The sequence below is a fragment of the Nyctibius grandis genome, chromosome 5 (assembly GCF_013368605.1).
Source record: "Nyctibius grandis isolate bNycGra1 chromosome 5, bNycGra1.pri, whole genome shotgun sequence".
NCBI classification, from domain to species: Eukaryota; Metazoa; Chordata; class Aves; order Nyctibiiformes; family Nyctibiidae; genus Nyctibius; species Nyctibius grandis.
In genome coordinates, this window is record NC_090662.1 from 75,545,393 (window position 1) to 75,567,559 (window position 22,167).

The 22,167-nt window shown below is 44.7% G+C and overlaps 1 protein-coding gene across 1 annotated transcript in view; it reads left to right on the forward strand.

Moving 5' to 3' along the window:
- Nucleotides 1-4,376: 4,376 nt before the first annotated feature.
- A2M (alpha-2-macroglobulin) overlaps nt 4,377-22,167 on the forward strand; it is a 33,927-nt gene continuing 16,136 nt past the window's right edge. The window contains exons 1-17 of the mRNA XM_068401104.1: nt 4,377-4,465; nt 6,148-6,331; nt 7,383-7,542; nt 8,414-8,466; nt 9,002-9,022; nt 9,326-9,494; nt 10,736-10,820; nt 11,659-11,782; nt 13,048-13,162; nt 13,400-13,509; nt 14,004-14,162; nt 15,568-15,795; nt 16,136-16,199; nt 16,699-16,841; nt 18,715-18,864; nt 19,530-19,700; nt 20,323-20,461. Coding sequence (XP_068257205.1) covers nt 4,377-4,465; nt 6,148-6,331; nt 7,383-7,542; nt 8,414-8,466; nt 9,002-9,022; nt 9,326-9,494; nt 10,736-10,820; nt 11,659-11,782; nt 13,048-13,162; nt 13,400-13,509; nt 14,004-14,162; nt 15,568-15,795; nt 16,136-16,199; nt 16,699-16,841; nt 18,715-18,864; nt 19,530-19,700; nt 20,323-20,461 — 2,164 coding nt within the window. The remainder of the gene's footprint in view (nt 4,466-6,147; nt 6,332-7,382; nt 7,543-8,413; nt 8,467-9,001; nt 9,023-9,325; nt 9,495-10,735; nt 10,821-11,658; nt 11,783-13,047; nt 13,163-13,399; nt 13,510-14,003; nt 14,163-15,567; nt 15,796-16,135; nt 16,200-16,698; nt 16,842-18,714; nt 18,865-19,529; nt 19,701-20,322; nt 20,462-22,167) is intronic.

Below are 22,167 nucleotides of genomic sequence, written 5' to 3' on the forward strand. Positions count from 1 at the left end.
GCCACAAAGATGATGAAAGGACTGGAGCATCTCACATAAGAGGAAAGGGTGAGGCAGCTGGGATGGTTTATCCTAGAGAAGAGAATGCTGAGGGGAGGTCTTGTTAATGTATATGTAATGTGTATATATATATATATACATGAGAAAGTAAAGAACTAGGCAGCATGGTGCATGGCAGGGAAAGGTTAGGGAGAAACTAATTGGTCCAAACACTGGAGTTTTCATCTGAAAATGCTAGATCAGGGGTTCACGAGGAGGATTACAAAGAAGTTGGAAGTGATTGTTATTGGGATTGATACTGCTGTGCCACATATAAATAAGCACTACAAACAACTGTGAGATCACTGAGAAAACAGAGACAAGATCTTGTTTCCAAAAATAAAATTTCTGTTTCCTCCCAGCAATTTTCTTTTCAAATAATTGAAATTGTCTTTGCATCACCTGATTGAAAGAAGCACTTAATGCAGTTTTGACCAATCCAGTTGCAATGGAACAGCAAATTCCTCACACTGCCATTTACAGAATGCCTTCAATTGCATACCCCTTGTAAGTGATGCTTGACATTCATAGAATATGTAGCACACGAAGGAATCAGGGCAGATGAAGACAAAAATATAGACCTTAGCATACCCAGTTAAGCAGATGTCTGCTGAGCCTCATACAGAGTTCACTGAGCTGAGGGGCTTAAGGTGGGAATGTTGCCAGCAAGGGTAGGGCTGCTTTTCAATAACCACGTGTCCTAGTTTAACCCCAGCAGGCAGCTAAGCACCACACCATGCCTGTCACAGTCAGACCGTGTGAGAACTGCAGGAAAACCATGGTATTTTAAGCAGTGCACTAGGAGCTAAAAACCTTGAGTTTCATCTCAGGTTGTGTGGGTTACTTTGGTTGAGTCATTTTTTCTGTGCCAGAGTCCATTCAATATCAAAAGAAGATGCTGCTTCTGACTCCCAGAAAGTTGCCAGGCCCTATGAAATAATGCAGGAGATTTTGCCTGCTTTGTCAAAATGGTGGTAGCATCTACAGAAGGAAACCTAGCAGTTCCTTTACCAGAGAACTCTAGTGAAGAAACAGCTTCTCATGTTCTTGTGATGCACGTAGGTGAGGTGAGCATGTCTCTGAGCTTGCCTAGGTTACCTTGTGAATAGTGCAACAGCTTTGCCTCCCCTAGGATTTTACAGTGCAGTGCATGCTAGACTATTTTTCTGATGAGCTCCTCAAACATGGCCTCTCAATCTTATCCCAAAGAGATGCTCAGGAAATGTAAAATAAATAAATACATTAGGTTGCCTTAAAAGTTGACTGTTCTTTGAAGGCGAGGATTTTCAGCTGTGGATTTTACTTTTAAAGGTGCATGTAGCTCCTCTGTGGGTTCAAGTTTTCACAATACTAAAGGGGTCCAAAGCAAGTATATTAATTTCCATGAAAAGCAGTTGAACAAATGTCTTTGGCAGAGATTTTAATTTTCTGTATAGAACATGTTGATATAGTTGATTGATATATTCTAATTTTCTTGGAAGTAAGTCCTTGGATGAATGCTGTAAGCAGCGATGAATGAATACTGGAGGAGCATGGCTAGCAGATTGAGGTAAATTACAATCCTCATTCTCCATAGCATTTCCAAGGCTGTGCTTGGACTGTGTCTGATCTGCTGGCCTCCAGTTCAAGAGGGATGTGGAAAAACTGGAGAGGGTCCAATGGAGGACTACCAAACTGATCAGAGTATGGAGCATATGACCCACAGGGAGTGACAGGGGGAGCTGGGCTTGTTTAGTCTGACCAAGAGGAGGCTGTAGTGATTAAATAGGTGCCTACAAATACTTGAAAGACAGTTACAAGGGTGCTGGAACATGACCTTTCTTGGTAGAAGTAGAAGATATTACATGGGGCAATGGCTGCAACTGCAGCTTTGGGAGTTCAGATTGGATGTGGGGAAAGATGTCTTCACCAGAGATTAGTGCAACGCTGGAGCAGGTCACTGGGGAAATGGTAGGTTCTCCATCCTTGGAGGTTTTCAAGATTTGACTTGACAAATCACAGCTGACCTGATCTAGCATTGGCAGCAGCCCTGCTTTAAGTGAAAGGATGGACTAGGTAACTTCCAGAGCTCCCTTCCAACCAGCACTTCTGTGATACTGTCAATGAATGCAGCAGGATTCTTGGTTCAGATACACGATGCTTAATGATCTTTCTGCACAATTGAGGCACCTGTCACTCTGAGCTATGCCAAATGACAGAAGTTCAGATTCACTGAGAGAAATCCATGAAAGATATTCCTAAAACATACTCTCCCCATGGACAGGCCAACACCTTGCAGGAGTTTTCTCGAGGAGCTTAGAGGTAACCACTTAAAATCTAGTCAAAAAACTCCAGAAAGCCCGTTGTCCTTCTCAGTTATACTCACAGTGGATGGAAATGGCAGGAGAGAGAGGGAAAACTCATTGCTGCTCCCTTGTCTGTGCCACCACCTACAAGCTGAATCACATGGGCCATGCAGAAAACCTTGAAATTAGGCTGCTGGGGCCCAAAGTTGCTACTGGTAATGGGACGGAGGCCAAGCAGCTTGAGGGCAGATTTTAAAAGTCAGTTCAGTATCTGTGCATGTTCATTGATACCTACCGGGATTCTTAAGCCTTTAAAATCTTGCCCCCCTCAATTGCCTGAAAACATTTCTCTTCAATTTTTGGCTACACAGCACATTTTTGACCAAGGTCATAATGATCAAAAGCTGTTTTGTGAGCAGTGTGAGCTGTTTGACTATTTGCCAAAAGGGTAGCCCTAGCCTCCTCTGCTGTGTGCAGTTCTGCACCTCTTTCCTGTAAGGTTGCTGTTCAATCAATCTGTCTCCTGACTTGTTTGAACCAATGTAAAGAGTCATCTTCGAAAAGGCTTTGACCACCCCGTGTACAAATCCTTTTCTCTGCAGTTGAGGCAGATCTTCCTGGGTTACATTTCTTTTGGGCAGGCAGCGCAACCTTTAGGCATCAGGTGGAGAAGGCAAAGCACAAGCCTGGGCTGTCTTTTGTGCAGTCCCCAAGGAAATTGGACGTGCACTACTATCCTCTCCTTTCCCATGCAGGTCACTGCAGGGCAGAATGAGGACTGCAATGGAGGTTTGTTACCTCATTACATTTGGCTTTCTTAACTCCAAAGTTCCTCAGCTTACCAAACTTCTGATGATGATAGTAAGAGAGGGGAAGGGACAGGCAGATAATAATTTTATCCTGCATGCTTTTTAATCCAAAAATTATGCTTTGCACCCTCTAACACAGATCTCCAGTGTCTGGAGTTTGGGTTAGACTATAAGTAAGACAGATGTGCTACTGCCACTTGCAAGGGTAATAATTACCAGAGCTATTGATCCTCCTGCTGCAGACCAAGGTAACTACAGCAAAGAGAATGGTGAGAAAGAAATTTCCCTCTATGATATAACATTGCCCATCACAGTGCATTACATGGATTTTCACATGATGAAACCAGGAAGGACTCCATCAAACAGCAATAATTTGATCTAGATGTGTCAATAACTTGACCTGGAACAAGAACCCATAAAGGCAAAGCAAGACCCAGGCCACGTTCTGCTGTGTGAGGGCAGCTGCTGCTCTGGGGAACTGGTTAATGTGTTACATGCTGTTAATGGGTTGAACTTTTGGCAGCGTCCCATCATGTCACTGTCCCTGTTTCTGTCAGGGTGAAGGTTAGATTATCTTAGACAACTTGATTGTCCGGGCACTCTCTGGCCCCTTTCCCTGGCATCAGCCCTGGTGGGACCAGGAATGGAGAGCACAAGAGAGTAGGGTGGGTGGAGGGGGAAGGTGTTCAGAATTTGCATTCCCTGCTTTCAGATCCTGCCCGTAAATGGGGGTTAGGCACACCCACTCTTGTTTCCCAAACCCTAGCTCAGTGTTCTGCTCCCAGTTTGAAGGTAATCAAACTGCTCCTGCTCCTCCAGCAGCCTCCATGACCAGTGCTGTGGCCAGCTCCATACAGGGAGACCTGCCAGAAATGGAGGCCTTTCCCTTATCTTCTGCTGTTAGCCCTTCTTTTCTTTAGCTCCCACCTTTTCTCCGTTGCTTGCTGCCCTTCCCCAAAAGACAGGCAGCTCCAGCCTGCTGGGCACCCTCCCCTCCCTCTCCCCCTCGCTCCTGGCCTTCTGCCCGGACTCAGACTCAGACTCAGACCTGCTAGTTCAGCTCCTCCTCACAGCCTCTTCCCGTTTCCGGATGGGCCCTGGCCCCCAGCCCTTATCTCCTCCAGCCCCTCGGCTGTTTGCAGGGGAGAGTATAAAGGGGTTGACTCAGAGAGCGGAGGGGGAGCACAAGCAGCACCGGACCAAGCTGGGTGTCTGCTTGACTCATCACGTCCCGCTCTGCACCATGGGGAAGGACGGGCTGCTCATCAAACCAAACATCTTCCTTCTTCTCCTTTTCTTCCTTCCTGGAGACACCTCGCCCACCACAGAGCCGTAAGCTATGCAGGGGGGTCTCTGGGCAGGCAAGAGACCTGGGTTGTATTCCTGTGTCTGTTGCTTTGTCTCTTATCTTCTGCCTACTTTCTTTTGCACCAGGGCTGGGTAAAGTGTCTTCTGCAAACAGCAACTCTAGTGCTTCAGGGGGACCCAAAACAGTCTGTGAAACTGAGATATCAGTAAAACTTCAGGGAAAAAAAAAGAAAAAAAAAGAAAAAAAAAAAAACAAAACCAAAAAAGAGGGAAAGTTCTAGAAGAATACCTTTTGTTGCTTCAGACAAGTGACAGCATTTCAACAAAATTTGCCACACAAAATCAGTTCTTTACTTAAAAGGCAACTTTTTATAACTGTTTACATGTTCAGTTTTTTTTAAGAGACAGATGTTTTTGAAAAGCCAAAGAAAGGTTTCATTTTGGGTTTACTACCCTCCTCCCAGATTGAAATGTCCAGGAGATGGGAAAAGAAGAAAAAAAGGAATAAATAACAGATCTGGCATGAGCAGAAATAGCTTTATTTTTTAATTCACATTTTTCAGCTCAGCCAATGGGATGAAAATTCGCTTCTCACCGAGGGTTACGTGGCACTGTAAGACTATGACTGTTAAGGTCTATGAGGGTATGTTGTGCGGTATCCCTTCTTCACGCCCTTTTGCCCTGTTTGCATGTGAAGGGAGTGTGTGTTGTGTGCATGTGTGTACATCTATGGCAGGAGCAGCGCATGATGGGTCCTGGCATCCCAGACACTTTCTCCTTTGGCTTTTTGGCAATGTCTTTCCCTCCCCAGCAAAGCAAGGCTTTGCTGCAGTGCTTTCATCAAATGCAGGGTAAGCAGACAGCAGGGTTGGGATCTGAGGGACCAGAGCTTTCTCCCTGCAGACCAGCCGATGGACATAAAGGTGTCAGAGCCTCTTCTATACTAAAGGCAATGCCCTACCTTACTGCTGAGGTGTCAACGGCTCTTCTCCCAGCTTCTTGCTGCTTTGGGGATGCCCATCAGAGGCCAGTCCTCACCCACCCAAAAGGGAGTACTGTTGCCATATAAGCGGATCAGGTTTGATTCCCAGATGCAGTGCTGGGCACCAGGACACCACCAGCAAGTTGCTCTGCTGAGAGGGAGGCTGTGTAGGGCTGAGCTGGTACCCTCTGCTCAGGCTGAGCCAGAAGGGCTTGCTTCCCTGAAAAACTGAAATTTGCTCCAGTATTCTCGCTTAAGGTCTGGCACCACGCTGTGGCAGTTTTGTGTCTCTGCGAGGAATGAGAGCAGCGCTAGAGATGGTTTGCAGCGTGTAGTCAATGGCATTTATTCACTAGGTACCGGCACTTGGGTGACTGCTGAATCCTACTAACAGTGTCTAGCAAAGGTGGCAATCGGCTTTTCCCCACGGGTGTTATTCAGGGTCCCAGGATGAAGTGCTGCTGTTGTGCCAGAACTTGGAAAAACATATCCGTTCCAGATGTTTGCATTGAGGATTTCCTGTGGTATTTTACTTTTGAGACTGGCCTCTCTGCTTTCCCCTGCTGTTACAGACATGCTGGAAATCTTGCTACACTGCTAGAAAATGCACCTCTCTCCCTGTGCAATGAAGGCTGTAGTAATCAGATTGGTTTATGGGCTCTTTCTGTACAGCTTCTGTTACCTGTTCCTGCTTTTCTGACCTGTCCTTCTCCACTGTTCCTAGGCAGTATATGGTGCTACTGCCCTTTCTGATACACACTGATTCTCCTGAGAAAGTCTGTGTTCAGCTGACCCACCTGAATGAGTCTGTGACGCTGAGCGCCACCCTCGAGTATCAAGGGGAAAACAGGAGCTTGATTGATGACGTGGTGTCGGAGAAGGACATGTTCACCTGCATCCCCTTCTCTGTGAGTATCTCATCCTTGTGGGCTGATCCCTTGTGCCAGAGATAAACTGTCAGGGCACTGAGTAGTAATGAACAGAGTAACACTGTGTAGGTATTCACTTCCCTCTTGGCCAAAGGTATATTCGTGCCTATCCTCAACACCCTCTCACTGCTGAGATCTCCTTAGCATGCCACCTGAATGGGGAATGTTCAGTCCTGGAAAGCCAGCCCCTCTCTAGGACAGGAGGAGGAGAAGCCAGGAGAAAGAAGTGGTTTTAGTATTGATGTTCCTGATGATGGCTGTTGGGTGAACAGCTTCTTCAACTGGCTCTCCACGTCATACTTCAACAGCCATTTGAGTGGCTTCGAATTGGGGTAGAGCTTTTGGACTTCAGACACTTTTTGCCTTGTGGATATAGTACACTGAATTAATGTGAGAACATAGAGCTGTGTCTGAAAAAGAGATTGAAGCAGGAAATTCATAGCTTAGTGTAACTGGTAGCCCCAGGGACTATAAGAAGTCATGGGCAACCAGGAAGGTTGTCATCTGACTCAGACCACAGATTATGTCTTTGGCCTGAAGCCTGAGGAACTGGCCTTCAGAACACTGAACAGGTTGGCATCCATGTCTGGGTTTGTCAGCTATAGGCCGAAGACTGAATTTTGTCACTTAGAGAGAGATGTATAGAGATCTGGCATGTCTGGCTTGGAAAAGGAAATGTTCTGCAAGGACTAGGGACATTATCTGAAAGAGAAGGGAGATTATTCCATTGCTGCTGTGAATGTCAAAAGGAAAAGGAGAGAAAGATTTTGGTCAGGGCAGTAAGAATTTCTTAAAATTGGGTGGCAGAGCTGGGAGGTCCTTTGCTGCACAATATTTGCACAATCACTGCACAGCAGTAGGAATGAGTAGGAATATGGGACAAGTAGAGATCAGTCTCTTGTTCCTGATTTCCCTCACCTCTGTGTTGGGTCCATCAGAATTATATTAGATCTCTTATTTCATGAAGGCCAGTTCAGTTCAGGAAGCCTTTAAAAGTGGTCTGTAACATAGTTGCCTTCTTACCCGCCAGCTCCCAAAATCAAATAGCCAGTCACCAGTCACGTTTATCACGGTGACGGTGAAGGGGGCGACACTTCAGTTCAGAAGCCGCAAGTCAGTGCTCGTCAAGAATTCTGAGAGCTTGGTCTTCGTCCAGACAGACAAACCCATCTACAAGCCCGGACAGACAGGTACCAGGGAAGGGGTGGAGATTTGCGTTTGAAACAAAAACTCATACTAAAACTGTTGGACTGCACTGGCCAGATATTGACTGCTTTTAGTGGGGGTCAGAGGAGCCATCTCATGGCTGAGGCATATGTTTTTAATGCTCCATGTAGGAACAACTTGGGGAACCTTAAGATTAGTGCATGTACTTGGGGCACCTGCACGCACTCCCTCTGTCACTGAGGGCTGTGTTGTTGTGCTCCATGCAGTTAGGGTCTGCATTAAAATCAGAAAAGACTGGATATTTGTCCTGTTGAGAACAGGGCCAAAATTCAGACTAAGTCATGAAATAGCTTTCAAAGCAGCACCTGATTTTGCTCAATAAAGAGAGAGATCTATATAAGCCATTTATTTCTTCTGGGCCATTGATGTCCTAAACTTGGCCTGGACTAATGTCCTAAAAGACACACTGAATTCTCTGTCCCTCCAGAGCCAGCACAAACTTGCAGCCAAGTGCTGAAATAAGTTGCTTGCATTCATCCTTCCTAAGAAGTCACTGTAGTTATAACAAAATTAGAAGACCCATGTGAATCCCAATGTAAAAATGTGTCCTTGCAAAGTAGACAAAGGCAACTTAAATTTAACTTTGGTCCTGATTAATGAGATTCTGATGCCCATGATCAGTAAGATGTTCCCACTTCCATGGATTTGCTCTTTAACATCTCTTATTCATGTAATTTCTTACATGAGTAACCTAGCATGACTTAGCTTTCTAGTGAATGGAATTTCTTTAGAAGAGAACAGCTTTGTTCTCTGTTGTACCATTTGTTTTCGCAACTGATGTTTTCTGGTTGGTGACTGCACTGTGGAACCTCACGGTCTGCCTTTCCCCATCAGTCCTGTTCAGAATTGTTTCTCTGGATAAAGACTTCCGTCCCTTGAACGAGGTGGTAAGTATGATACTTCCTTTTCCTTTCCAAAAGTTATTTGGCCTTATGTCATCTATATGGGGAAAGGGAGGAAAGAATTGTCTTTTGGGGAGGGGTCTCAGTACACTGAGATAGTTATGCAGTTCCTGGGTTACCTCAGATCTTGTTAACAGTGTCTGTTCTTCAGATTTCTGCATAAGGCTGCCTTCTGCATTCTTGGAAAGGTTTGACAAACTGCAAATGAATGGTGCTGGTGTAAACACCTCAGCACTGAGCAAATCTGCATTGCCACAGTGTACACCTGCTCTTATTAGTATTGCAGATCATGCAGTTAGTAATTTCAGCTGACTTTTCTGCCTGAGACAAAGGATTTCCCCCTCTCTTTATGTACCTCAAAATGCTCTGTTGCTCCATACCAAGGACTTTCTTCCTTATGCCATCGGGTGATCAGCTTGTTCCCTACAACATGATCATAGCTCTGGTCATTTGACTGTGTTGCTTGCACACTGTCTAGATGTGAGTTCTAAACACACTGTCTCCTTTCTTCTTTTTCTAGTTTCCACTGGTTTATATCGAGGTATGTACAAACATTCAATTCATGTTCACATCTATCATACCTCAACCTGGGCAGCATAACTACCAGTTGCCTCAAGATGATTCTTGTATATTTTGTTTATTAAGCAAGTCCATAACATTAATTTGAATATATCTGGGCTCCCCGGGCTCCCCACACAGCTCTGCTGGTACCCCCCACTCCTACCGTGCAGCCTCCTGAAACTCTGGGGCTAGGCCTCCCCTCACTGCTTTTGCTAGTGATTTTTATTTCTTGTTGCAGACTCCCACTATTCTCACAGTCTTCTTGTGGTCTCATTATCTATAGGACCCAAAGAAAAACCGTCTGTACCAGTGGACAAAGGCAGAGTTAAAGGGAGGGTTAATCCAGCTGTTCTTCCACATCACCTCTGAACCTATGCAAGGGACCTACACAGTGGTGGCACAGAAGGCTTCTGGGAAGACAATTCGGCATCCTTTCTCTGTGGAGGAATATGGTAACTGTCGCTGCAGTTTCAGGTTCAGGTTCCTAACAGCTAGTCCCATGGGGCATGAAAGCTTAATTGAACAGGGTGGTAGATCTGACCAGGATGTCCAGCATGGCTGGAAAAATGTCTCTGTGTCCTCTCCCTCCCAAGCATTATCCCCTTCTGAGAAGTGAAGACTGAAGGACTTAAGCAACCTGTCTCCACTCCTCCCTAAGCCCCAGGCCATGCAGTGCAGCTCTTCTGACTGCCCACCTCAGCAAGGCTCCCATCAGGAGAAACAAGTGTGCTTGGATCAGTTTGTCCACAAGCCTCACCTCCTTTCAGAGGTGATTTAAGGCCACAGCCTCATCTCCAGTTGGCTACACACCTGTTAAATGTCATGCTATGAGTCTGGGTCTTCCCTGCCTGAAGCCCAAAGTCTGGACTTTTTGGTGTAGGCTGGGGCTGTCTGTAAATTCAGATCTTGCCTGTCCTCCCTCACAAGCTAAGCCTGTAGCTCATATTATGCCTTAGTGCCTTAACCTCTCTCTGGTACTCTCTCTAAGCCAGTTCCATCTGCTTGGCTAGAAAATTGTACCCCAATACACAGCTGCACATGGTCACAACCAACATAGCCTCCCACCCCAGTGAGCCAGCCCTTGTTGCATGATCTGACATGATATGGCTCATGTAGCAGAAATGAATCCTGGAAGATGAGTCTGGAAGCTCTTTGACCTCCTTCAATTTCATGACTACCCTGTGCCCTGAATCCCTCCTAGTTCTCCCAAGACCGTCACTATCCACGTCCCCTCCTGCAGCTGGGTTTGGATGTGATATCAGCCTGTGCTAAATCACCATGGAAGCTATGGGGTCTTTGTATTTTGCAAATTGGAAAGACCTATGTGCTTTGGAAATGCAGAGACCAGGCTGCAGTCCCAGCTCTGTAAGTTTGTGGGAGATCTCTATTGACTTAGCTTTCTATTTTACTGTGTCCTACTGCTGTGGGACTGATAACCTGTGTGTTATCTAAGAAGCTGCTGTATTTTAATAGCTGGTGTAATAATCCTGTCTTCTTATCTGGCACAGCGGTTCGCTGAATGCCCGTGGTTTTCACTGGCTTCAGTGGGATGTGCGGGTGACAGAAGCCTCTAAAATCTGACCATTTAGATGCAAAAGGCTTTCATGACATTTGTAAGAATAGCCTTTGAGCAGCCTTCGTGTCTCATGTTATTCCCCACCACATAGATTGTTTTCCTTTGGTTCTGCTGCAGTGTTGCCAAAATTCGAAGTAACAGTGAAAATCCCCAAGATGATCACCATTCTCGATGAGAAGCTGAATGTGACAGTCTGTGGTCTGTGAGTGTCATTCTTTCAAGTCCTTCTTGGTTTCAAGTTTTTCTTCATCTGCTGCTGAAAGTATGGTTGGGAGACTGAGATATGATGTTTAATTGTATTTCTCAATCATTTTGGTATCCCAGGGCCAAACAGACTACATTTACCATTAGACAAAAGGCAACAATTATTGCTTGGGACACTCTGTATGTAACATGTAGAAACATATTGTTCTTTTTTTTTGGGAGGGCTTTTTTGCATGTTTTTTGAGTCACAAAGGATTTAAGACCAGCACTGCTAGGGAAGAGGTCTTCAGTTTAGTTCACCTGGGAATGATGTTTTAACTGTGGCTTCTGCTTGTCATTGCTGAGAGAAAACTGTAAGTGATGCAGCTGCCCTCTTCTCTTTGGGCTACCTTGTTCAATTCTGCATGGCATGTTTCATGCATCCTGCAGGGAGAGCCACAACTTGGGCTGAAGAACAAGCCAAAAGACCCAGAGCACATGCATAGACAAACCAGTTCATCAGAATTGGGCGGTGGGGTAGATACTTGCAACGTGTTCTCCAAGGTGGGGGGTACTCTCAACTAAATAAGTATTAGGGTAAATTATTTCTGCAGACTTGTGTGTTATTCCCAGGGATTTAATCAGGACTATACAGTGCTCCTCCCCCATTGCCAAGCTTGATCCTAAAATGTTACCAGATTTCTTTCTGCTTTTTATTTCCTGTGATGACCCTGTTGTATCCTGGAGGCAGCTCTAGGGAAGAGTCCTGGCTCCACTGGGGGTGAGCTAGTAATTTTTCTCCATCCCTCTTACATTCCTAATGGTTCTGTTTTTCTTTCAATCCTCCCTGCTGGTAGATACACATTTGGGAAGCCTGTTCCTGGGTTCGTGAGCTTCCGTGTCTGCCGGAAGTTTGAACATGCAGCCACTGCTTGCTATGGAGAAGAGGCTAAGGCAGTGTGCGATGAGTTTTCTGGACAGGTGAGTCATGATTACTCTTGTGGGTAGAGTGATAGGAGAAAGTGTGGTTTATTAAGCATGCCCTGTAGGCACAGGATTGCTCTGACAGAGTGTGTACAGCCATGAGTGTGGAGAGAGGAGAGACTTCAAGTATTTTAAGGAAGCCTTAAGGAAGAAGGAGAGAAGATTGGGTGCAAGATGAAATGTGAGAGGTAAAAATAGGGGGAAGGTCTGTGCAGTATGAAAGATGTGTGTAAAGGCAAGAAGCTGATGGAGAAGGAAGAAAGAAAAAAATAAGGTCAGATGGAGTGTAGAGTATAAGAGAGAAGTGAGATAGAAAAGGCATGAGTGATGCAAGCAGAGCTGGGGTTGGCTTACGCTAGAGAGAGTGTGTGGGATCAGAACCTGGTGTTAGAAGCAGGAGAGGAGCAGAAACCAGGGGAGGGGTGATGCAGAAAGGAATGTGGATTTAGCAGCAGTGGTTAAGACAGACAGAAAAAAAACCCCTTTTTTCATGCTTCAGACTGACATGTCTACAAGAGCAAAAATGAATGGTGTTTGGAGCATGGACAGGTGCAACAGTGCTAGCTTAATTGACAGAAGCTGGGCTAATAGCAATTGTGGAAATATGCCAGGACAGGAAAGAAAGCAGAAGACATGCTTATGATCCTTGGAGTCTGCTACAGTATGATCCCCACAAGTGCCTCTGCCACTGCTGTTGTTACGCAAGCTAAAAGAAAATATGAACATTGTGGTGCTAACCTCTGTTCCAGGCATCTCTTCCCTTTTCTACAGAGACCTGCCTTGTACATGAAGATGCTGAAGAGAGATGGCAAGCTTTGGAAATACTTTTCCAGCTGTCATCTTCTTTCTACACATACACAGGCTTTGGTTTATGTATCACTTATACGGCTTGTGCATTTTAAGTCAGTAGCTATATTCTAATGTGCATGATGCCTGGCAAACAATTCCTGTGTGGCATACACTTGAATAATTCCCTATGCTTCTGTATCAAGTGTTTAGAATTTCAAACGTCACACACACGTACGCAAAAATCTTCTAGGTTGCAAACTCTTTGCCCTGATGTTGCTGCAAATATTTCAAAATGCTCCTTACCAAGTTATTCATGTGCTCTTCCAGTTTTGATAAAAACAACAAAAAGCAATGATCTGTGAAGTTATGGGTTTCTCTTCCAGTTCAGGGCAATACATAATGATGGATTCATTAAGTTGGATAAACCTTATATAGATAAGACTATAATGGTCTTGTTTGTTTTCCTCCAACAGACAGACAACTATGGCTGCATTTCTGAAGTGATAAAGACCAAGTTATTCCAGCTCAAGAGAAGTGGATATGAGAATAAGCTCCATGTGGAGGCTAAGATTAAAGAGGAGGAGACAGGTATGAATCACCTGGATCGAAGAGCCATGCAATAAGCCCAGGAGAGACCAGCTGGGGGGCCTGCCAAGTAGGGGTGAGGGAGAAAGTAGACTCTTGCTTTTCTGAATCCTAAAGTTTTCCTACCTGGCGGCCAGGAACATCAACAAAATTGCTTGTTCAGCAAAGGAGAGTTGGCCTGGAGTAAAAGTAATTCTGGTCAGGCAGAGACAAATCAATTCTTCATGCTTCTTCCTGCAGGAGTGGAGTTGACTGGAACCAGCTTCTCTGAGATCACAACCACCATTAGCAAAATCACCTTTGAGCATTCAGACTCCCACTACAAACCTGGAATCCCTTTCTTTGGGCAGGTAGGGAAACCATGAAAATAGAATGCCATCAGTGCCAAATGATCATGCTACTGAACCCTCTGCAAAGATGCTGGACCTCAGTGCTGCTAATCCCTGTGAGCCTCCTCTCCTCTGCAGGCTCTTGAACTGTGGAACAGCAGTTGAGAGCACAGCCCTTATTCTGCTTACCCCTCTGTCCTTGCACTTCCACTTCTCCAGTTAAGTAAAATTCTGCTTTTCCAGTCTCCTGTTTAACAGGAGGCTAAGGGGTGTGAGTGCATGTCAATCTTCACGTCCACTCCTCTGACCGAGAGGTGGAGATAAGAAAGGGTTGAAAAAACAAGATTCATTAAGTTTGCAGCTCTCTCTGAAAGAGATAGATAAGGCACATGTGAAGTGCTGTGGAGGCTTCCTTGTCTGACATGAGCCCAGTGTCCTTAGCTTGGTGGTCTATCAGTCTGTTCAGGTGACAGGCATTCTTCTCCTTCTGTACTGTACTGTTTTTACCCCTCCAGGTGAAACTAGTGGATGGGTCTGGTGCTCCAATTGCCAATGAAGTTGTGAAGATTTCTTTTCAAGCAGGCCAGGAAAATAACTACACAACAAATGAAGAAGGCAGAGCATGGTTTGCCCTGAACACTTCCATGCTGTACTTTGATTCTGTTGGAATTAGGGTGAGTCCTGCGGGCAGAGGAGGTGATGAAGTGACCCACAGGGCTGGAAGGGGAGTACCTATGACATTTCTACTATATATGCAAAAGCACTTAGCTTCTTGTTCCTGATTGGTTGTGCCAATCTTGACATCAGTGTGGTGGAAGTAGCCATACAACAAACCAGGTTGCCATGTCACAATTGCACTTAGCTTATAAGTATTTGATTTCTGCTTGGCAATAGCAATATAGGCTTAGAAGGAACATCAAGGGATCATAATAGTCCATTCTGCTCCAAGGGATCACCAGCCCTACCTAGACAAACCTGTTTCAATGGTGGGTCTAGCTCCTATGGTGGAGTGCTGCTAGTGCTTTGCTGTCTTTTCAATTAAATGATTTCCGAAGTATCTCATCTAAATATCCTTTGTGGTCAGTTAAGGCAGTCTGCAGCTCTCAGGGTTTAATTTATCATTCTGAGTTTCTAAGCTGTCCTCCGTATTTTTTCTTTTTTTTTTTCTTTTTCCTGCCATAAAGAGAAAAATAGTACGAACCCTTCACAGAAATTCTCTCCCTGGTGTGGAATTTGTTTATAAGTGCTGCGGAGCATCCTTTTGTTAGTGGAAAATGCAGTATGTGTGTAATATGCACATTTCTTAATATCTCACCCTGGAATAGGGCAGATGATTGTCTAGAATTATATTTGCTCTTCTCCCTACAATTCTCTTGTCACAGCTTAAAACTGTTAAAAATTATCCAGAAGTTGCCACTAGGTGCTTGAGTTTTCAGAATTTTGCAGGGTAAAGAAAAGGCAAGAACACCCAAGTACAGTGAGAAAGATAAGGAAATAATGGCATGTGAGGAACATGAAATGCCAAAGTAGCACACTTCTAAATGTGAAATATCTTCCCCTTGCTCTCATTCTTAAAAAGACCTGGACTCTCTCAGCTCCTAAATGTCTATTCAGTTTAGGTTTTGGATTCTCAGGTGGAGACTTTTCCTCCTTTTCATCCTTAGCTTGATCTTGGCACTAGTAATCTCCAAACTGAACAGAATTATCCCTTCTCCAGCACCAATAATGAGAAGAAAAATGAAAATCAACTTCTCTTCTCTTTAAACTATCAGAATATTAGAGAGTGCAAGGTATTAGGGTAAAGAGCCCTTGAGGTGATACTGATAGTAAACAAACAACTGATATGATTCAGCTTGTTTGAGACAAACTCCATCTTCTCTGGGAGTGAGATCATTCCCAAAGATTTGCTAAGGATACCACCACCCTGTCTTGCATCTTCCAAACTCATGGGGTTTTTTGTAGACTATCCTGTTGCTTGAATACAAAAAATACCAAACCTTTAATACTAGGCCATGAATTTTAGCTCCAGTTCAGCCACCTGTGTTGGAGGATCTATGTGTGTATTTTCTCCTTTTCCAGGCAACTCATAAAGTACACCCCTACTGCTATGACCGCTCCTGGGTTGTTCCATATTATCAAGAAGGCTATCTCCAACTAAAGCGCTTTTACTCTCCTAGTAATAGCTTCCTCAAAATTGAGCCCAAGTCTGAGACACTAAGCTGTGGCTCCTCCACAGAGGTCCGGGTGCACTACATCCTTACTCCAGAGGCCATAGGAGAGCAGAAGAAAATCGTCTTTTACTACCTGGTAAGCTTGCACCTGCCATACAGTGAGGTTGTCACTGGTAATTGTAGGGGGGCTGGAGATGGAAATTGTGGTTTGTGGCAGCAGGCTTTAAACACTTTCCCATCATCCTTCATATGTTCTTTTCCCACAAAAAGGAGGGTCTGGGTTAGGAGCAGAAGAGTAAGGATGTCCCAGATCCCCCTGGGTGAGCACTGGGATTCTGCTACAGGGAGGCAGAGAGCAGTTGAGCAGGGTGCGAGCAGCAAACTTACAGCTCAGTTGCTCTCCTCTCACGTTCCCCCTCTTTAAGGTTTGGCTCATGCATACCCTCAATCACAGCAGGGTTTCTCTTTGCATTCAGGTGATGGCCAAGGGAATAATTAAGCAAGCAGGCACCCACATTCTGGATTTGGACCAGGAAAGTGGTGAGTTCCTCTTCCCTGCCAAATTGTTGCTGTCCTGGGAGGCTAGGCAACTGTGGCAGACATACAGGCTGCTTTGGTATAAATACAGGGATCCACATCTCCATGTCCCCTAAGATATGGGAAGAGTTTGAGCTTTCTTTTCTCTGCCTTTATTCAGGCTTTGCGCAGATTTGCTCTAATCCCCTGTGCCAGCTGTCTTTCTTCTGATACTGCATTTCCGGGGCTCCAGTGCTCCTCGACACAGACTGATGGTCTGTTTTTTAGAAGCTGAACCAAAATTCAGCATACTTATGCACTGGAAAATGGGACTTGAAACAGGCCTTTTCAGTCAGACAGTGAGACTTAATGCATCTCTGTGAGCACCGATTCATCCCACTTGGAGGCCTGGAGTTTCATCATGGCTAGGATGAAGTTCAGCATGAAATCAAACCTTGAATTTTGGTTGCTCCAAGAGCAGGTTTCCTGTACCTTAACTTTTTGCTCTTGTTTTGTTTGCTAGCCAATGGGGTCTTCTTGCTACATCTGCCTGTACAAGCTGATATTGCTCCAGTGGCCCAAGTGCTTGTCTACACCACTGCCCCCAGCAGGGAGATGATTGCTGATTCAACCAAGTTCAATGTAGAAAAGTGTTTCAGCAATAAGGTAAATGTCCATTTCTTAAGGGAGCAGCCATCAGACTGCAGCATGACCAAGCTCATTTATTTAGATTTACCCTGGCTAAGTTCTTTTATTTAGATTTACTAACACTGGACAAACTACCTATCAATTGTTCTGGGTAGCTTCACTGCTTACTGGTTTGTGCTAGCTTGGAGAAGATCAACTGTTGGAAAAAAGGTGCTAGCAGGGACTACACTGATAAAATCCCTCTTAGCAACTAGTCACAGCCACTGACCTCACAGATGGTCCTTGGTAAGGAAAAAGGAGGCTACATGTCTTATGTCATACTGCAACCCATGTATTTCACTCCATTTCCCACAAACTCATTCCAGCAAAGAGATGGCTGCTTGTGTGGTCACAGAGCAAGAATAAAACACACACAGCCCCAGTCCAGTGGGGGAAGCTAAAACTTGTCAGATCTTTCAGCTCCTGTGCATCTCATCCTGTCATTTTAATTGCTGTTGTATGTAAATGGAGATAAACCTTGCCTGAACCTGCTGAGCAATGCACAGTGGTGCTTCAATAGCAATGGTGAGACTGAAAGAGCGCAGAAAATTAAAGCCTTCTTTCTGTGAGCATGTGGACCATTATTCTCTTATAGCCCCACATATGCTGTATGCAGAAGAGCAGATTGGTGTATGAGCAGCACTAAGAAAAGAACAACATCAAAAATTCCCATTGGGACTTCAGAATAGTAGACAGGACACTGCTAAAGGCCATTCCTTGTCCTGCTAAAACCCAAGCTAAATGCATTCTTCAGGCTGGTGTCACTGTAGGAGCTTTGGTCACTTGAATTTTGTTCATATATTAAAGGTCATGCTATGCACTGCATTTAGGTCTGGGTGCAAGCCAAGTGCCAAGTGTTTTACATACCTAGATACTGCTTTCCTCTCTGGAAGTGTATTGAATTCAAAGCTGTTGTCAGACTGAATAGGAGAGACTTTAGGCTATCTCTATGCTAGACAGTTTTCTAGTAGCAAGCTTGCTACAGACTTTATTCTGCCATTTCCTGAAGAATATTGTTTTTGCAGCCTCAAGATTATGAGTCCACCCTGGGAGAGGTGGGGAGTGTCAGCAGAAGGCATGCTGTGGTCTGGTTGGGACATGAGGGATACTGGCAGCTGATGCTGCTTTTTCAGGCAGCATGTTTACTCTGAGGATGCTTTGACCATTGCATGTTAGGGGAGGGTTTGTACTGCTGAGGAGAGGGAAGATTTATGCAGGTCAGCATCTTATTACAAAATCATGTGAGATGGTGATGACAATAACTTCTGCTAGCAAGAACTTCCAGGGCAGAGGCTGGCAGGGGGTTGTTCGAGTTGTGAGTTAAGTTTTGGGGAAGGTACACAAGTCTGCCAGGTCTCAACCAACAGGCCAGTTCTTCAGAATCATTACCAGCCAGTAGATATTGCAATATTGCTCCAGGGCATCACTGCTTCTCATGTTACCAAAGAATCTGCTAAGCAAGGTTCTTTGCAAGCCTGTTGTCTCTCCACATACAACATCCGGGTGCAGTACAGAGAATGGACCTGGTTCTAGACCACGCCCAGCTGCCTGAACAGATCTAGCCACCATGTGGGATTATCTCATCACACTCACAGTGGCTATAAAACCCAAAACTGCCTTGAAAGTTTTATGAGCAATTGTGATGCTTGAAGTTGCCAAGAAGAGTTAGTGTTGATTCCTCTGGCACTGCAGGAAGGAAACCCAGCTCTGTAGTAGCACGGGGATAGCGTAGGGGGTGGTGTGTGTGCATATGTATGTAAGGTTTTGTAAGGTTGGAACTGATGCACTCAACTGGAGGGAAAAGTCCTGCAAGGGTAGGGCATCTGTGACGTAGCTTTTCTTCTGTCTACAGGTGGACTTGAGCTTCTCTCCTTCTGAAGGCCTGCCTTCTTCTGATGCTCACTTGCTGTTCAGAGCCTCCCCGAACTCCCTCTGTGCTGTCCGTGCTGTGGACAAGAGCGTTCTTCTCATGAAGCCAGAAGCTGACCTGTCACCCAGCTCTGTAAGTGCTTACTCTGTGGAGCAACTTGGAGCCTGGTCAGAGCAAGTGCAGCCCAGTGCTGGGGTGGAAACAGTGAACAGTCCCTCTTGACAGTGCTGACACAGGAAAGCTGCCTTGTGCTGTTCCTTGTCTTTCTTCAGTGGGAAAAAAGATGAGAAGTAGGCAGCAGCTGTTTCTTAGGGGTTTTGTGCAACTGTAGGGATGGCAATTAGGAAGCTTTTTTAAGGGGACTGCTTCTCTTGGCCAGAGCCAAACACTTGTTTATTTGATGATCACTTTTCAGTTATTCTCTCCAGCCATGGATTAATTTTCTTGGAAGTGTCTGGAAGTGTCAGAGAATTTATTCCCCTCATGCCAAGCAGCAAACGACAATCCCTGAGTAGGGACAAAGTACTGCAGATGGGCTGGCCAGTGTCATTTTTTATATATTTGAGCCATAATAACCAAAGTAACATGCTACCCATAACAAGAGAGGTAGTATCTCCAAATCTGGATCTCTTTTTTGGCTCACAAATTCCCATTGCTCCCACCACAGGGAGGACCATGGAAATGTGGATGTATGTGCAGGTGATGTGACTATTATGCAGCTTGCATCCAACTCCCTCAGCTGTGTTTTGTGACAGTGGACACTGAAAATGCCAAATACTCTGTCTCTTTCTGCATAGGTGTATAGCTTGCTGCCAGTGAAGGAATTGCATGACTATCACCATGGTCCAGACATGCTCTTGGAGGAGCCCCTGGAGAATTGCATCCCCTTGAAGAAGATAGTTGTGAATGGGATCACCTATTCTCCAGTAGTGGAGACGGACAAAGAGGACACTTACAGCATCCTAAAGGTATAGCCCCCTTGCATGGTTGGGGAGTGGAGTGGGAGAAGGACTGAGAATGCTTAAGCCTTCTGTGGCATGATGCAATATAACAAGGGAAGGGTGTGTGAACCTGTATGATCTGACACTAATTTTTATCCAGAAGCAAGTTCAGTAAGAGTCATAAGCCTCACCTGTCTTGCCAGCTTTGCTCCCAACTTGGTGGAAAAGGGATCAGTCTCAAAGTTTTCTTCTTATAGGAAAAGCTTTGAGGTTGACTAGAAATAAAGTTCTAACAGGAGGTAAATAATCCTGTGCCATTACAGTTACCCCAAATAAATCAATACATCCTTGACCTGCATTGAAGCCACAGACATTTCCTTCCAGAGAGAAAACTCTGTATCTATTCCCTGGCTCATCCTGATGCCTAGGATGGAACTGGACTGGAACCAGTGCCCTAGAAACAGAGCAAATGGTCTCTCTGAGCCACCCAGGCACCCAGACCCAAGATTGGGGGGGATCATCTCAAGGTCCAGTCCACAGACAGTAACAGCTTCTCCTTTTGAGGCAGTAAAATACCAATGACAGGTCTGGTGTGTAAACCTCAACAGGAAGCAGTAACAAAAAAACATGTTGTGTTTGTCTCCCACAGGAAATGGGTTTAAAGGTTTTCACAAATACCAAAGTGAAGAAACCTTGGTATTGCAGTACTGAGAATTACTCGCCTGCAGAAGCTCGCTTTCTATCATCACCTTCAGTCATGGCACCTATGCATGCAATGAGGACAAGCGGTAAAGGAACTGGGTCTTGTTATCACCTCTGTTCTGAACAGAGATCCTGTCTCTATTTTGGGATGAATAATTAAACAAGAGCTGGGGTTGTGGATTGAACCCTTGGAAGTAGTGCTGAAGTGGTGGCTTCACAGATGTCAGCTTCTGCATGAGTGCAGGGCTTATCTCTTTTGCTTGGTTGCAAAGGTCTACAGACAAGCTTTGATAACTCCACATTAGAAGTCAGCAGAACAGTTTTCAAAGACTCGGGCAAAGCAGAGGATATTATTCTGCTGCTGAATTCTCTGTTCACTAAGCTTTCACAGTAGACTTCTTTTCCCAGATATCACTTAAGGGGTCTCCAATACAATTTTCAGTCTGTCCTCACTGGCTCATCCGGTTTTATGTATGGTTAAAATCAGATGAAGTGGATGATAAAATTTTCAGTGTCAAGCTGGTAGACTTTGGAGGCTTACGATGGTAAGATGCATGTGGCAGAAGTCCAGTCTGAAACAGACCCACCCTGTTTTTAAGGGCTATCTCAACTCTTACACTGTAGCTGTTTGGGCGACAAAATTGGCCATATCATCCTCCAGAGTGCCATATTAAGGGAAATATCCTAGAAGACCTAAGTTATTCTAGCTGGATAACTGATTCAGAGAGTTTTCCCTTGGCACAAGAACCTGTGCTTTTGTGCATATCCAGTTTTAAGACAAGTTTCAACTTCTGACACAAGTTGCTAAGATGCAGGATAGATGTTTTTTAGTTATTTTAAACTGAAATAGTAGGAAGTATTTCAGTATTTCAGTAGGAAGACTGAAATACCATGATAGACAAACACAAGCAAGCCACTTGTCACTCTTGCTAGGAGCTATGTGATACAGCTTTGACTGACAGCATCTTTCACTCGTACCCCGAGACCTTCTCAGACTCCGGAGGTGCCTGTTGCAGAGATACTTGCTAGCTACAAAATTTTTATCAAAACATAGAAATTAATTCAGTCAAAGTAAAGATGACCAAAACCAGAATTTAGTTAAGAACTTTTTTATCTGTTTGGGTGGATTTATATATCCGTTTGTAAAAGCTGAGCAAACCAAGTCCCACCCACCCCATCTTTGTTTCCCAGTTGTTCAAAACCAAAGTAACCCAAAGGCTTATTTTTCACCAAATTTCATCCCAAACTCAGAATATTTTCTTGGGAATAACTTTTGCATGTGAAAATTTCGTTTTAGTCAAAAAGTCTATTTTTACCCCTCCCAAATTCCAATTGCCTGTTTTGAATTTGAGCATCTTCAGCTTAGTTCTTGAGGAGGCCATAGATTTGGCAGGGAGGTGGTTTTCTGAGTCACAGTGACCCTACAAAAAAACACTGCAACAGAAGGATGTTGCATTGTTAGCTGGCCTGATAGGATGCAGAATGATGTCACGTTAAGACTGTACCTGAAAGGGAAAAGGCTGCTTGCACAGAGGGTCATAAATAGCTCTTTCCTCTAACATACTTGTTTTAACCTTTTGAAGTGCTGCCCCATGAACTTTGAGGTTTGCTGGAGACCAGTGGTAAATAATGGAAGGCTAGCTCTTGCTAATAAGCCTTGACCCTGAGACTTCACTGCTGCTGATACCAGTGCTTACTACAGCCACATCAAACATCTGCTGCCAGCACATCTTCTGATTGCCACAGAGATTGCTGCTTTCTCAGACTGAAACATGATGCTGATGTAGATCTT